Source organism: Gigantopelta aegis, chromosome 7, assembly GCF_016097555.1.
Source record: "Gigantopelta aegis isolate Gae_Host chromosome 7, Gae_host_genome, whole genome shotgun sequence".
Taxonomy (NCBI): Eukaryota; Metazoa; Mollusca; class Gastropoda; order Neomphalida; family Peltospiridae; genus Gigantopelta; species Gigantopelta aegis.
In genome coordinates this window covers 15,129,897-15,147,314 of record NC_054705.1, presented here as the reverse complement: position 1 = coordinate 15,147,314, position 17,418 = coordinate 15,129,897, and the positions used below count along the sequence as shown (strand labels likewise).

The window sequence follows — 17,418 nt, the reverse complement described above, 5'->3', positions numbered from 1 at the left end:
ACAAATGTTAAATACTGGCAAATAATGTACACCAGATATATTCACTTTGTCATTGAGGACGCACATTTTTATCCAGCAGCATAAAAGTGCTGTTGGTGATGCACCTGACCCATGGCAATTTTTAGTCTTCTTTTTAAAAAAAATTATGATCCCCTGAAGCAGCATCATCTAGTATTATCCACACCCAACCTTTTTAACCTTTTATTGTGTTATATGATTGCAGACATAATAAATAAATCTCATTTGATAAAAAAAACCACCCAGATATTCTTTCTACTGGAGGAATTGGAAGGGGTACATTTTTAATCAGTTTGTTTTAGCTTAGGATTTAAAACATTATTTTAATATATTACTTCTTTATTTTTTTTCCCATATATTATTTCTTTATTTATTTTCAGGGGCGGGATGTAGCACAGTGGTAAAGAGAATGTCTGATGCGCAGTCGGTCTAAGATCGATCCCTGTCTGTGGGCCCAATGTGTCATTACTCGTTCCAGCCAGTACACCACGACTGGTCTATCAAAGGCTGTGGTATGTGCTATCCTGTCTGTGGGATGGTGTATATAAAAGATCCCTTGCTACTAATGGAAAAATGTAGCAGATTTCTTCTCTATGACTGCCAAAATGACGTTTGACATCCAATAGTTTAATAAATCAATGTGCTCTAGTGGTGTCGTTAAACAAAAACGTATTTATTTTGATATATTTTTTCTTTATTCCTCTATTATTTTAATATATTATTTAAAAATATATGTCTATATTCAGGGCTTCAAGAATTTGCATAAAATCCACTAGCCATGGGATAAGTGATTTTAAAGATGTCCTAGCCATAATTAAAACTTCACTAGCCCTACTTTAAGTTAATACAATTTTCTAACTAATAGTAGTAATTGGATACATGTCAACTAAAGAGAGAGGAGATATAGCTTTAAAACACTAACACTGTGGGGTGGGGGTGGGGGCACGGATATTTATATTTACAAAACAGACTTAACTACATTCGACACATTTTTTTACACTAGCCGTCGGGCATGGCAACAGCAATGAATATCACCAGCCATGAAGAGTGGGGCCACCACAATCTAGAAGCTCTGTAATATTATCTCTCAAAGCTGGTAGGGTTAGTTCTGGTCAGGTCAGGTCAGAGGGCGTTACGTAAACATTCAGAGCAAGCTGTTGTAGCGCACGCCTGTCCTGGGCACAAGAGCCGGCCTTGTTCTGCTTATGCTTACCTCTTGTACTGCATTCTCATTCTTTGGTTTGGAGCGCTGCACTCGAAGCACTTCCTCATGAAGCTGGGCTCGGCCATGCTGAAGTCCGTCGCCACAGTTGGGAAGGAGGGCAGGATCTTCGAGTGGGGGTCGAGCTGCGTGTAGCCACACTCCTCGCAAACGAAAGAGAAGCTGTACTCGATGCGGAACATCTCCTTGAGGGTGGCGTTGTCGCGCACCAGCAGTGGCAGGGCGATCACCGGGCTGTCGTTCTTGCCCCGCTCGCACCGCAACCTCGGCTGCATCGCGTCCCACATCTTCTCGCGGATATCGTCCAACACTGTGGCGGCCTCCTTCAGCTGCTCCATCACCTTTTTGGCCAGTTCGCCAGCGAGATTTTTCGATTTCCCGTTCGCACTGCTGACGTCACCGCCGGCAGCGGCGCAGAAGTCACTGGTCGCCTGTTCGCTATAGACGTTGCCCGCTACCGCACTGGTTCCTCCGTTTGCGATCCCCGAACCGTCTTCACTGCTTCCCGACAGCTTCATGATGGATAGTTTCTGTACGATGTCCTGAGCCTGTTGGTAGGCCTTCATTAATGTCATTAGTAAAGTGTCTTGTAGTTGGCCTTCAGCATCACTGTTGATGCGCTCCTGCATCGTGAAGCTGTTGCACAGGAGGCACATGACCACGTCCAGCCAGCACATGGCATCCTTGTTCTGCCACTGGAGCAGCACGTTGACCAGCACCCCCTCCGGAATCTGCACCTCTTCCTCCTGACCGCCGCCAGCGATCGCGCCGACCAGCAGGTTCGCTATGATCAACTCGCTGTCGGCGATGGTTGTGATCTGTGGAAGCAGTGTCGACGTACTCAGCAGCCCCGCCGCGACCAGAGACGACGACGCAGTGACGGAGACAGGCAGCATCATCGTTTCACCTTGCTGCTGCTGCTGCTGAGACAGAGTCACGGTCTGCAGGACCGATCGGCCGGGACCCTGCATTATTAATGTTTTCGTCGATCCCACGGAACACTGGGCGGTCAGCTTCTCGAGCAGCTCTTTGGAGATCGTCTGCTGTCCCTCAACTCTGCCGGATTCCGACAGCTGGCCCTGCTGCATCATCTGAGACAGAATGGTCTGAGTTAGCTGCTCGGTGGATCCATCCGATGTCTGAATCTGGTAAGTCTGGCCTGCACTGCTGCTAGCCACCAATGAGCCGCCGTCCGTCATGGCTGCTCCGTATTCAGTTTGACCTGTGGGCACTGCTGCGCTGTTTGAAGATAGGGTCAGCTGCTGCAGCTGCTCCGGGGTCAGTGTAATGGCTTCCATCGACTGCTGCAAAATATCGGCTGGCTGGGCCTCACCTGCATTGGTTTCCATGGCAATTGGACCAGACGCCTGTCCGACAGATGACGTCTGTGTGCCGTCAGTGACGCCGTCTTCCTCCGTTCCGTCCTCCTTGGCCGGAGTGAAAGGAAACTGTGGGGCCAAACCAGCAGTCAGCATCTGGAAAGCCAGTGATTCGGAGGTCTCTGCTTGACTGAGTGCACCAGCTTCTTGTAGTTCAGCCTCTCCAGCATCCATCATGGTGGCGGAGGTTTCCATAGTCTGTGTGGTCAACATACCTACATTAGGTGGTGTCGTGGCACTCACAACAGTTGCCGCCGTCTTACCAGGAAGGTTGCCCAACTCGACTAGAGCGTTCGCAGTTTCCACCGCTGACTGCCGATACGTTTCCACCTTGGAACCCTTCGGGGCAGCCTTCTGTTCTTTGGACACAGAAGCCGTGGTCGCAGACTTCTGTGCAATAGCTTGCATGAAAACGTCTTGAAAGGACATAGAATTACCCGCGGTACTGGATTTTTGAGGTGGCAGGGACACCTTTGTTTTTGACACTGCGGCCATGCTTGAACGGGCATTCTGTGGATGTGTTGTTGTGGTCTGAATACTGTCTTTGGTAACTTTAGCTTCAGCAGGAATGCAAGAGCCGGAAACTGCGGTGCTTTCTAAAGAATTGGACACACCAGAAACATCGGAATCAGTTAATGACGTAACTGTGTTGCCCTCTAATGTGGGCTGATTTTTGGCTGCCAAAACCTGATTTTCATTAACCGAACTTGGAACAGTGTCACCATCAGTCATCACTTCAGGTTGAGTCGTCTCCTCAATGGATGTGACAGAGTTGACAAAAGTGTAGTCTCCCGTAGCCGGAGCTGCTAAAGACTGACTAACAAATGCTACACCAGCTGCTATGTTTCCCACCGACATCTGATCGGCACCAATAGCAGTTAAGTGCATCGAATCTGCATCAGTGGTCTGAGAAACGGCATCACCTTCCGAGACTGACTGATCTGCACCAACGACAGCTTCTGCTGTCAAATTCTCACCAGTGTCTTGAGACATTACAACCCCCTGCTGCATCATCAACTGACTGTCATCAACAACGCTGTCTCCTTCGAACGATGTTGTATCCACCTCAGGAACTCCGACAGCACCGTCCACCGCGGCCTGTTGTGTCATGATATGCATCGTTTCCGTCTCATTTCCAGGAACAACATGGCTTTCCATTGTCAGCTGATCAGCCTCGGTTACGCCTTCTCTTTCAACATCTTCACTGACCAGATTTGCTTCTTCTGTAGAAACACTTCCTTCCACCGTCGACTCTCCTTGAATCACGTCGGTAGTAACGTGTTCACCGAGACTATCTTCCACTGCCGGTTGTCCCTGAACCACCTCTGTAGAAATATTTTCACCAGTGTCTTGGTCTGCTATGTGACTTGAATCTATTGTAGCTTGTTCTTGTAAGACGTGTGTTTCTGCGACACCACCTTCTGTGATGATGCCGCCGCCTTCCACATTGTTCTCTTCATCCTCGGTCCTTTCCTCGGTCATATTAGTCATGTCGGAGAAAAACTGATCGTTCACTTCGGCTGTGGTTATGTGATCGGAATCCACGAAACTGTCTGTAACATACTGCTGTGACCCCACACCTTCTTCAGCTGATGTAACCATATCATTTATCGTGTTCTCACTACCTTCAGTCTGGCAACCACCCATAGGTTCTTCCATAACAATGCTATTGGTGGTTGTGTATTCTTTTGTGTCACCATCCACATCCTGATCCTGAATCTGTTGCATCAGTGTATTGCTGGCATCAGTTGTGTCAGACGTATTCTGACCCTGTGAATCGTCTATACTAGCAGGTTCGTCCTGATTAACGAACTCCGTAGCAGCATCTGAAGCACTGATGCTCTCCTTATTGCCTTCCACAGAGACGAAAGCCATGCCATCACCTACAACACTTCCATCTTCCACAGAGTCTTCTGTAGACGTCACTATCGCGTCACACTCCGAAACCATCGTCTGCGTTTCGTCGAATGTCATTTGTTCACTGTTCATCGTGTCACATTCCTGATTAGATGCGTCGCTGTAAGCCATGTTCATGTACTCTTTGGGGACACTGTCGTTACTGACCTCCGACTGACCGAGCGAAGCACTCTGTGAATCCACCATGTCCCCCATCATCATCTCAGAGTCCTGACCGACACTGGCCATTTCTGCATTGTCTACATTACCCTCACTGGGCATTTCGTAACTGTTAGCAGCATCAGCCGCCGAGGAGACGGGAAAACCCTCCATGCTGCTGCTTGATTCCACAATGGCACTACTAAGTTCACCTTGACATTTGTTTGTGTTTCCTGTTCCGCTCTGATCAACACACACGGATTCTTCAACACTTGAACTTATGATTTCCTGTGGCACCTCGACACTGGAGATATCCTGGACACGCAAAATATCTTCGTTCACGGATGGCTGGTCAGCTCCAGCGACATTCAGACTTCCATCCTGGATGTCTAAAAACTGAGAATTTGACTTGTCTGTCTGCATCAGAGATTGATCGGCCGATATCATCATCATCGACGTCACATCGTCAACACCTGCAGGGTTTCCGGGCTGGAGTGTATTACTATTAACAGAAGCATCACTGGATTCAACATTTTTTGTACCGTTACCCATCTCACTAGCACTGGCATTACTACAGGTGAACATTGTCATATCAGTCACATTCGAATCAAGCGTATCCATATTTGTCGTGTCACCACTCATTTTGTCTCCACCGTTAACGAACGAGGCACCACTTAAACTCGAATTAGCACTACTTGGTCCCGAAATAATATCGGCCACTTCTCTATCCAAATCCATTCCCAGAATGTCATCAAACGATCCTTTGCCCGTCAACAGCAACTGCTCGAAATTGAAACAACCACTATTAACACAAGAATCCTGTTCTATGCGTGCACTACAAATGGACGCAAGTTCACGTTCTGGCTTGCCAATGGGCTCAAACTGAGTCTCTGGCTTTTGGGATGAAGGGATGAACAGCTGCGTGGAGAAGTCCAAGTTGGGCGACAGATCTCTCGGGGTGCTGCCTGGACTCGACGAGCGAGAGAAGGTTGGCGAAGACGTCAGGCTACGTAATCGTCGGACTTTCCCCGACGCGATGAGAGCTCGTTTCCGGGACGCAGTGATCACAGGAATCTGAGAGACGTGGCGCCGGATAACGTCCTTACAGTGGATCTCGTTGGTACACTGAAATGACAAAGTAGGAAGGTTAAACGGTCTGTATTTATTTTTCAACACTGTACGATACATTCAAATAAAATTTACCTCCCTTCTTTACAATATTTATTTCTGTAGCCCTGCCAATTGCCAAATCAGCTAAATACTACAGCATTTTCTTATCATTTTCATGGATATATTCCTAATATTTGACAACCGACTAGAACTAAATTCTTTACAATTATGGCTCATATAGACTGAATGCAGTGCATACGCTCAGACTGTTGCGTCTGCGTCTGGGGCATATAAACCATATACAATTATTTCACTGTGTCTGGCTGCATGCATTTTGCAAATGCATGTATCCAGTCTAGATGCTCTTATTGAAACTAAAGTATTTCAAATTTGTTTTAGCCAGAACGCACGCACGAACGCACTGCATCCAGTCTATATAAGCCTTTAGCTATGCTTAGATGTTTTGTTATCTTCTCATGTTCATAATTTTATAAATATTGAAAATATCAGTTTGTAAAGTATATATATATATATATATATATATATATATATATATATATATATATATATATTGATGAATAGAAGTCTTAATAAATTGGACAAAAAACCCTGGCATTTGGACGTTAAAAGTAGGCAAACAAAGCCATCAGTGGCAGACTTCAATGTAAAAATATACTGCAAAAACAAATTATGTACACACAGTTGTAAATAACAATACTGTTAAGTAGAACTCGGAATAAGAAGGAAGGAATATTTTATTTTACGACACACTCAACACATTTTATTTACAGTTATAAGGCATCGGACATATGGTCAAGGACCACACAGATATTGAGAGAGGAAACCCACTGTCGTCACTTCATGAGCTACTCTTTTTTTATTAGTAGTAAGGGATCTGTTATATGCACTGTTCCACAGACAGGATAACACATGCCACGGCCTTTGATGTACTAGTCGTGGTGCACTGGCTGGAGCAAGAAATAGCCCAATGAGAATAAAATAATTTAATAACAAATTTTGTGTGGAAATATGTACAACTGCACCACCTGACAGTGGATCATGAAAGCAATCACAATTTTGCCTTGTGCATTCATTCAACCCCTGCAATTAAGAAAATGTCCACGGCAAAAAAACATGCCATCGGAGAAAACCCTGAATATAGTCCAAGGCAAAAAGGTGTCGTAGAGAATTAAAGATTGAAAACTACACAGCACTGCCGATTGCCGAGGGCAGTTGCAGGGTTTCTCATTCTTTTTTCTACATTAACGTAAGGAAAAACAAAACACTTAATACTTACACTATCATATTCACACATATAAATCGCCTCATCAAAGCTGATCTGAAAACGTTTGAGTCGTGCAATTCGGCCAGATTTTGAACAGACTTCGCAAAATCTCTTGATGCCCTCTGGCATCTGAAAGAAAGAAAGAAGAAAAGATGAAATACGTATATTGAAAAACAAAGAGGAGGAAAACAGTAACGTGTGTGACATGTGGTCTTCAATATAGAATAATTTCACTTGCATATATGTATCAGGTATTGATTTAGAGGTTGGGGTGTTCATAAGATTCTACTGGAATCGTAAAAATTATGTTATGTAAATATTTTATAACCATTAAGTTAAAAATATCTCCGTACATATCTCAAAGTGATACATCCCACTAGAACGCCAAGTGGGATGTCACACCTTAACGCCATCGATTCGTGCAATACAACCATACATTAACGTCAACCAAATGATTTAGTCATATAAATTAAGATCGATTATGGGCAATAAATAGGATATTAAACTCGCTACCATTTCATAGTATGTTATGTCCCTCATGAAATAAAGCTCCTAACAACTGAACATTATTTCACTTGGGACATAAACACGATACAAATCTATTTCATATTTATCATATCATGTTATTAAGAAGCGATTTCTGTTTATTTTTGGCACAATTCAATTCAAATCAATGATATCAAACACTAAGTAGCAATTCAATTCAGAAGACCATATGACACACATAATAAATCAGTGTGCGATTTTGATTTAAAACGTTTAAGTGTCATAAGGACTCCCTATTTGCAAATCTTTAGAGCCCGCCACCAACCCAGCGAGCCTTGCCGTGTCGCCAGTAGAACAGAAGATACACTAAATATTTTGCATGAAACCACGGAAAAGATCGCTATTCAAGACTGATTTCCCAGGATTTTGAGATACATGTATCATTTCAAACAATCAATGTAATTTGTACAAATAATTTTTACGAGCCCTACCGGCTCGTATGCTAGCCAAGCTAGAGAGTCCAATATGATTTTTGCGAGCTTCAGGCTCCCGGACTATCCTCAAAATCGCACACTGTAAATATCAGGACAATAATTCTCAATGGCAAACAGATTCAGACCTTGCAATTCAGAACTTTAGCACCACCACTACAAATAAGCAAACGTTCTCAAGTAAGATTTACGGCATTACTTTTTATTAAAAATCTGGATACAAAATGAGTTTAAATTATCTGTGAACTTCAAATATGAAGTACTCATTGTCGTAAAACTGCCAATTGGTTTTGGTTCGTCAAAATAACGTTATTCTCATGTCAATACTAAGTTTCATGAATTGCAGGTCCTGTTACGATACTAAAAAAAATATTAATGTTTAGATCACAGGGTTAGCTCTGTCCCTCATCAAATTTGCCAATACCAAATTTTACTCCGAATTTTTCCAAATAATTTTATGTAATAAAACAGTGATTTAACAATATTTTGTATGAAAATAACTGGGTTTATGATTTTTTTTTTTTAGTTTGGTAAATAATTTGGTAAAATTTTCTGTTCACCCAGAGCTAGCCCTGGAACAAAGAAACAGTGTAGTGGGTAGGGGTCAGATTAAAAAAACACAGTACGAATAAAATATATATATTCAATGATTAATCAACAAAACCATATCTCAGTCTGGCACTAAACTTATTTCTACTGGCACCAGATTAAGTTCTTAAAGAAACTATGCCATGTATACAGGGATAAAAGTGGGTTACGGAAAAAGAAAAAAAACACACACTGGAAATGTTAATATTGGATTACCAGGGTTTCTGCCAGAGGGTAAAACGGGTAATAAGTCTTTCTGCCAGAAAAAGAAATTTGGGTATGACGCTATGGAATTGAATGAAACCACTCAGCAGGGGGTATGGGGGGGGGGGGGGGGGGGGGGGGGGGGGGGGGGGGGGGGGGGGGGTGGGGGGGGGGGGGGGGGGGGGGGGGGGGGGGGGGGGGGGGGGGGGGGGGGGGGGGGGGGGGTGGGGGGGGGGGGGGGGGGGGGGGGGGGGGGCCTCGTTTAGGTTTAGGGTTAAGAAAATCATAAAGTAATGATCAAATTTGATCTTTTTTTTTTTTTTTTAATCTGCCAAAACATTTAGGTATGGTACCATACCCGTTTACCCTGACAGAAACCATGAACTTAAGTAGAACTAAAAACTGTGTTTGCCATTGAACTATGTGTCAATACTTACTCAATAATACTTGCCTTATACTTACTCTATATATGAATATACATTGCCTGTGCTGCACGATTATGCTAAAACAATTTCTTTTCTTTTTTTTTGTAAATCTTTGAAATTGTATCCTGTATGTAAGTATAACTACTGACAAGACATTGTGCATCTGGTAAATACAAACTGGAGCCAGCAGACCAAACTGGTTGAAATGCCAAGCTCCGTACAAACTGATACCAATGTGCCACATCTGCAATATCCAACTTGGATGGTACAGTTTCACCATGGAATTATGGGATACTGCTGGGTGCAAGACCCAAATTGGACAATGTAGCACACAACTGTTTAAAAGTTGTTACGCTCAAGTACTCATAACAAGATTATTACCAGTGGTTGGTAAGCAATGATAAACTAACTTTCACTCAGGGGAGTACAATGGAACAGCCTTTTTGATGTAGGTAACCGACCATTTTCAGTTTTTATTACCGGATTTTTTGTTGGTATGATATTTTAAAATTCAAACTGCCTGTCTGCTGCAAATCTACCAATATTTTCCATAACAAATGAAGGTACGGTAAGAATTTCCTCAAATTAATGGAAAATTTTTAATCACCAGTCTTAGATAACTAGCTGTATGCATACATGTTATTGTAGTGGACAAAAATAAAATTATACTGTTAGATGAAGTTATCAATCCTCAAAAAGGACCAAATGTTTACAAATGAATGGTCACCGGACCACAGTTTTCAGCCATCATAATGAATATCAAAGATGACTGCAACATCTGATTCATCAAAGAATCGTCAAAGGACTAGAAAAAAAAAAAAAAAGACTATATAAAATTAATTTGCTTTTATATGTCCATGCATTTCTCATACTAGCATTGCATGTTAATTGTTAATACTTGAACCAAGATTAGGTGCAAGTACATGTAGATAGTCATCCGATATACATATAGAACATTTATGTACACGAGTACTGAAAGGACAAACTTCAAATGCTCTGATCAGAATATATTCAAATAACCTGCACAGATTTTATTTTTTATCTTTGCGCACAACATTATTGGACAATCAAAGGAAGAAAAAACTGTGTGAATGCAACTTTAACATCCATTTACAAAATATCTGCATAGCAGCCCAGTGTGTTAATAAAAATTGGGGTATGACACTTATCATTGAGGTATGACCATCACTTATCCTATTTAACCCCAGCAGCTGACAAACATCCTGTAAAAATGTGCTCTTTTCAGTATCGCTATTTCATGTGCTTATCCAAAACGGTAATATAAATGTATCATATCACGTGGTATGAACAGTAGCTCAGACGTGAAATAAAGTAGTTATGCGACAGGAACAAAATGAACAAAAACAAAAAATTAAATGCCGAAATAGAAAATAGAGATCTAAAACTGTAACAACACCTCTTTAAAGTTAAAAAAATTAACAATAAATACAAAGTAGTGTTCAGTATTGTGCAATTTGCTGACAAATACATACTTTTGTTTTCAGATGGGTTTTTTAATTTGATCTACTCCTTCAAGATATATATTCACCTATCTCATGATCCATTCCTTGACTTGGTGAGGTAGCTTGCATGTCTCATTGACTTGGAGAGCTATGCCAGCTGGAGCATCAGCTCCTGGTAGGGTCACCCAAGCTGGACTGGTCAAAGGGTAGAGACTAGACTAATATGAACCAGACAGACAGAGGACGCGAGTCAAGAAAGACAACTGTCTAGGAGAAGCAAACTCCAAAATCAAAACTGGGCTGGAGAGACTCAGAATCCTAGTAAGGAAACTCTCCTAGGAGAAGGAAAACTCCAAACTCAAACCAAGTTCACTAACTCAACACATTTTATTTAGTTATATGGCGTCGGACATATGGTTAAGGACCACACAGATATTGAGGGAGGAAACATGCTGTTGCTACTTCATGGGCTACTCTTTTCAATTAGCAGCAAGGGATCTTTTATATGCACCATCCCACAGACAGGATAGCACATGGATGTACCTGTCATGGTGCACTGGCTGGAGCGAGAAATAGCCCAATGGGCCCACTGACGGGGATCGATCCCAAAACGACTGCGCATCAAGCAAGCGATTCACCACTGGGCTACGTATCTCTCCTCATATTTAGCAAATATGATAGGTCAGAAAGAACTATGGATTTTAATTGGCATTTTAAACTGTATATATTTCAAAAGGTGCAGTCTTGCAATGTCACTTGACAACAGGAAGTGTTCCTTTAAGTGTTGCTTCCTGTGACAAAACACAAGCCAGAGGTTAAAATTAATATGTAGAGGTTCAGGGACACTAACTCCAGAATAGAAGAGGGCCTCGTAAGTTGTCAAACTAGTGCCCGATTCTTTTGTTCTTGGTACAACAAAATATTTTTTCAATCAACTCCAGAATGACTCCAATGAGTCAAGTTCGAGGCCATTTAGCAAAGTTCTACAAATGGAAAGAAATGTTTTATTTAACGACGCACTCAACACATTTTATTTACGGTTATATGGTGTTGGACATATGGTTAAGGACCACTCAGATACTAAGGGAGAGAACCCGCTGTCGCCACTTCATGGGCTACTCTTTTCAATTAGCAGCAAGGGATCTTTTATATGCACCATCCCATTGACAGGATAGCACATACCACGGCCGTTGATGTACCAGTCGTGGTGCACTGGCTGGAGTGAGAAATGGCTCAATGGGCCCACCGACGGGGATCGATTCCAAAACCGACCGCGCATCAAGCGAGCGTTTAACCAGTGGGCTATGTCTCGTCCCTTTCTACAAATGATTAACACAAGTATTCTTTCAAGATGACTTCTCAAAAACCATTGTGTTTGCCATTGGTGACCAAGGTGTTGGTTAGTTCAACCCCGCCTCGTCCGTCTAGGGCCAAGGGTTAGTGGTTAATGAAAGAGAAGTCGATGTAGTGGTTATACACCTACCCATTGAGTCATTAAAACTTGCTCCGGGTGGGAGCCGACACCAGTAGCAAGGGTTCTTTTATATACCCCATTCCACTGACAGAATAGCATATACCAGTCGTGGTGCAGTGGTTGGAACTATAAATAGCCCAATGGGCCACTGATGATTCATAAGTAATGCCAGAATGAATTAATGGTCTTAACAATCTTGTCAATGAATGGACGAAAGAACAACTGAATTATACCGAATTAACGAAGACTATTTTTCTTAAAGGCAGGTGTTTTAAACATTGTAAATGTATGTAGTTACACACACATAAAGACATAAACAGCAGTGTTTGAAATAAGCACTTGTCCATTTGTCCCGACAAGTGAAAATCTATTCGGACAAGCAAAATGTGCCTCGGTGGTTGTCCAGTGGACAAGTAAATATTTTTAGTGCAGTTTCATTTTTAGCAATCACAAACATCATCCTGATACTTGAATAAAATAAACTATTTATTTCAACAAGTGAAAATATTGGCGGACAAGTAGATTTCTAGATGTATTTGTCCAGTGGACTAGTAAAAAAATTCAGCATATTTCTATCACTGAACAGGCTTTGTAAATTCGGCACAAAATATTTTGTTTAAATCACATACACAAAACTTTTTTTCTTTTTTTTTTAAATCCTGTCAAATCATAACACATTATTTTACAACTGAGCTACATCTAGATTTCCTGTCATTAACATGCATCATCAGATACTAATACTGATGCTGCTGATGCTGCCAACAAGCAGCGTTGCTGGTGTTGTTACGTTTGTACTCCCCAGACAGTGAGTGAGCTGTGATGTAGTTCACAGTGTGGTACCTTACACCAGTATTCCACAACCCCGGAGCAGCTCCACTGGTCTTACCATTCAGATGCAACAGACGGTGGTATGGACAGATGGACGGACGGATCAACGAATGGCCTAACTGAGTCTATACAGACAGACTACGTGGTTCAACACACACTACAATAATATATTCACTTGTCTGTCTACTGCGGTTCAGTACTGGTTCAACTCTGAAAAAGTAGAGTGAAAATCATGGTTTCCTTTAATACATGTAAAAAAAAAAAAATCCACAGACCTTTGAGTAAAAAGATAAATTACCTGACCTTGTCCGACACACATTTTTTGTCTTCATAAACCGACAACATTGTGGATATTGTTATCATATAATATCTGAACCATTTAAAACATTGAACTGCAATGACGACATGAACAAGATTCATTAATGTATTTTTTGGGTCTTAACAATTTAATAGTGGATATTCTCCAGTAGCTTTTTTTTGGGGGGGGGGGGGGGGGGGGGAGTGGGGATGAAGGGGATGCAATCAAATTTCAAGGCTATCATATCGGCAAAAAAAAAAAAATGGCCGAATTAAATGTCTCACCTACCATAAAATATTTTGGAACATCACAAGGTGTAACTATAAACAATGTGAGAAACTGATCTAACCACGAAACTTTAATATGTATATGTTTAATTTTTACTCCTAGAGTGCAAGACCAGGGAACATTTTTTTATCAAAATCCGGATTAGTGATATTTCTAGTCTATCAAAATCCGGATTAGTGATATTTCTAGTCAATTAAAAACTGATTAGTAACTACTGTTTATGTTTTTAAATTGTGTAGGGATCACTGAAACATGCATAGTAAATCGCGACACAATACTGAGCAAAATGTTCCCGGATGCAGGCCTTAGGAATAAAAAAAAAAGTAAAGTTTGTTTTATTTAACGACACCACTAGAGCACATTGATTTTTTATCTTATCATTGGCTACTGGGCGTCAAATATATGGTCATTCTGACACGTTTTTTTTTTATAGGAAATCTGCTGTCGCCACATAGGCTACTCTTTTACGACAGGCAGCAAGGCCTTAGGATTTAAAATTTTATGGGAAATACTTTTTTGGTTCCGTGCCTTGTGATCATGGGAACCCATCGAAAACTGTTTTCAGGTTCCACGAAAACAAGTCATAAGAACCCATTTGTAATACCACTGATTTAAATTATTATTATCGCAAAATGCATGCAGAAACATGTTTTCGAACTCAATACAAAGTTGATTTTCAACATGCCCTCTCATAATATGCATGCTCTTGTGATTTTGTGAAACTACAGGAAATAGTGGGGTCTATTCGATTGCCACCTTCAGTACTCAAGCACATGTGTGATGTCGACCTCAGTGATAGTAGTCAGAAGGTTAAATATTTTCTACAAAATTATACCTGAATTTAAATACTATTTATTGACCCCTATATTTAAGAAATACACAACAAATAATTAGTGCCAGTAATTTCGGTTCAAATGTGCAACGCGTTTTGATCGAGTGCGTGTTCAAATTCTGATTCGGGTTAACCTAAACCGGAACACTGAGAAGTTCGGTTAACACAACAATGCTGATGTCATTAATAACTAGATTTTTTAAACTAATAACATCATTTTTAATCAACAGCTGCATTAATTGCCACTTTGAATACAAAATGTATGTAGTTTTCACAATGCAGTGCACAACTTTGAACTTCCCACCTATAACAAAACACAAAATATAGTTTTCAATTATCATTTTATTCAGTATCACATTATTCATCTTTGAGTGTAATGCCAGTGCTAATTCACTCTGCATATAAGGCAAATTTTTACTGACTATTCAAATTAATCTGTGGCAGTAAAACGAGCATTGTCCGATATTTAGGGGATTTTTTTTTTTTTTTACATATTCATACGCTACCTCTTGCTGTTTAATTAGATATGTACTTACTTTTAAAATACCAACGTTGAAATGTTTTTCTGAAGCAAAATGCGTGCTACTCTACATTTTATGATATAAATGCTATTTAGAAATGTTTGTGTGATGTTGTGTGATGCTGAAAGGAATTTCAAAGTAAGTAACGGCAACAATGGCAAATTATGAATCTTTGTTATCGAGCACCAGTTGTCGTGATGAGTATTCGTAATAAGTGAAATCAGTAATAATGGTTGGTATTGTCGTTAATAAAACAATAAAATACAAAAACGGGAATGATTTCTGCGCACGAGCACTGTAACAGTGTAATCTACGATTGATTTGATTTTTACTGTGTTCAATTTATTATGAAAATCAACCAACAAATGTTAATACTCATGCCAATTTCTGTTGTGAAGAGATTAAATACATGTCGTAGTCTAATGTTGACATCCTTCAGATACATCCATAAACCTCGGCCACATTCATTTCAGTAATGCCAGAAAATACTAATTAATACTTTAAGTTTAGCTTAACGGCACATTATCAACTACTTAATAATATCACATTATTAATGAAACATACAACAGTTTTGTTTAAATTTATTACCTGAAGTAGTAAAGTTATATCAAAATAGTACGATTAGAACAGTGTAACATTCTTAATTTTTAAGACTGAATGCAGAAACTGGTATAATGTACTTCACCAATTTTTATCAAACTTCTCCCCTTTCTACTGGGAAGTGAGAAGTCAATTCTCCAACTTTTTCAATTCTAGATTAGTGTCTGTAACTATTGAAAGCTACCTTATTGCTATGATATTATAAAAAAACGTCATAAGCTGTGACATCACTACGATGTTTTTTACAATATTGTAGCTCTAACTTCTAAGTTAGCTTCGAAAATATGGGACCTGAACCGATAAAGTGTTAGAAATGAAAATGTACTTTTTTTCTTTGAGAATTGCATTAAAAGGAAAGACTTCCGAACGTGCCAGCATGTATTGGATTAGCAATATCAAGTGGACATTGCATTAAACACTACAAATGACATAGTGCTAGGGTCGGGATTCAAACTCTGGACCAACAGGACTTTAGCCGAGCACTGTATCTACTCGGCCACACAGTGGATCAACAAATGAGACTGCATTTTAGTACTTATAAATCTCATAGGGTGTATTTTGACGGAATGAACCGAGCGTCTATTAAAGAATAAAACAAACCTTTAGTCCCATAATGCATCATTGTGTCGTCTGTGCTACATTTCTATCAAAAGCACCCTTATGGAGGAAATTTTACACAGAATAGTCAAAGGTCTAATTTTTCAAAGGCAAAACGTAGATATACTGGATTACAAAATATAAACATTATGTTGCTTTCATAGAACAAAATGTGTAAAAAGGTATTGTATAATTAACTAACCCTAAACTGACACTGATACTAAGAAATATTAATTATACCACCTGAATGAACTGAATACTGGCATGTTCGTAAGTCTTGCCCATTAAAAAAAAAAAAAATAATTCATCCGCATTACATAAACCTAACATTTGCCACCAAATGTGACAAAACATTCAACCATAGCTTAGAATATAACAAATTATATTCCATTTTAACAAAAAACACTTAGTGTTACTTTTTAAATCTAAACATTGAAAACAAAGTATCATAGTAGGCTATGGCTAATAATTTTGTTGTCATAAAATAATTATTACCACTATTCAAGACAGTGTAAACATTGTTATTGGAATAATAACAAACCTTAACTAAAGAACCCAAATTTGGCAACATGATTGTTACAACTTGAATTCTAATTCGAAGCTTGAATTTTCTTCCAACAGTCTATTCGAAAACCCAAGTTGTCAGTAATTTATCCCGAATTGTCAACAAATCCTATGCACGTAGATTTCATCAACTTACACACAATTTCTGAATCAATCAACATATCAACACCAATAATTGAAGTAGCTATAGGAAAACGTATTACAAACGTCTGCAAATTGCGAAATAGGCCGAAATGTTATATTCACAAAAGAAAAGATTTTAATGAGCGCCTCCACGCCACCGGAAGAGCGATATATTTATGGAAAATCGTAATACGGCTAGCTTATTTATGTTAGAAAATGTCTTTACTAATTATAAAATATTGCAATCAACAAGGTTATACCATTTGCATGAAGGCAAAACGCTATAGTTGGTTGTTTTCTTCCATTAAAAAACGCAATTCTTCTGCGAAAACCCGCCATCTTGACTTCATACGGGTACTTATTTTTGCAAAAATCGGCGTGGCTTGAGTTTGAAAAACAATTAAAATGTTTTATTATTTTATTGAAGATAGAGTATATTATTTTTACATATATTTAACATCCTAAAAAATATTCTTTTTCAAAAACGATGTCAATATTAGCTAAATCACACTTACCGACTAAACCGAATATTGCCGATAATTAATTTATGCATATCTCCATCGGTCA

At 39.9% G+C, this 17,418-nt stretch overlaps 1 protein-coding gene across 1 annotated transcript in view; it reads right to left on the bottom strand.

Moving 5' to 3' along the window:
- Positions 1 to 17,202, bottom strand: part of LOC121377745 — a 31,996-nt gene extending 14,794 nt beyond the window's left edge. Inside the window, exons 1-3 of the mRNA XM_041505830.1 lie at positions 17,112 to 17,202; positions 7,082 to 7,198; positions 1,232 to 5,799 (exon numbers count right to left, since the gene is read on the bottom strand). Of these exons, the coding sequence (XP_041361764.1) occupies positions 1,232 to 5,799; positions 7,082 to 7,198; positions 17,112 to 17,120 (4,694 nt within the window). The 5' untranslated portion in view covers positions 17,121 to 17,202. The remainder of the gene's footprint in view (positions 1 to 1,231; positions 5,800 to 7,081; positions 7,199 to 17,111) is intronic.
- Positions 17,203 to 17,418: the final 216 nt, after the last annotated feature.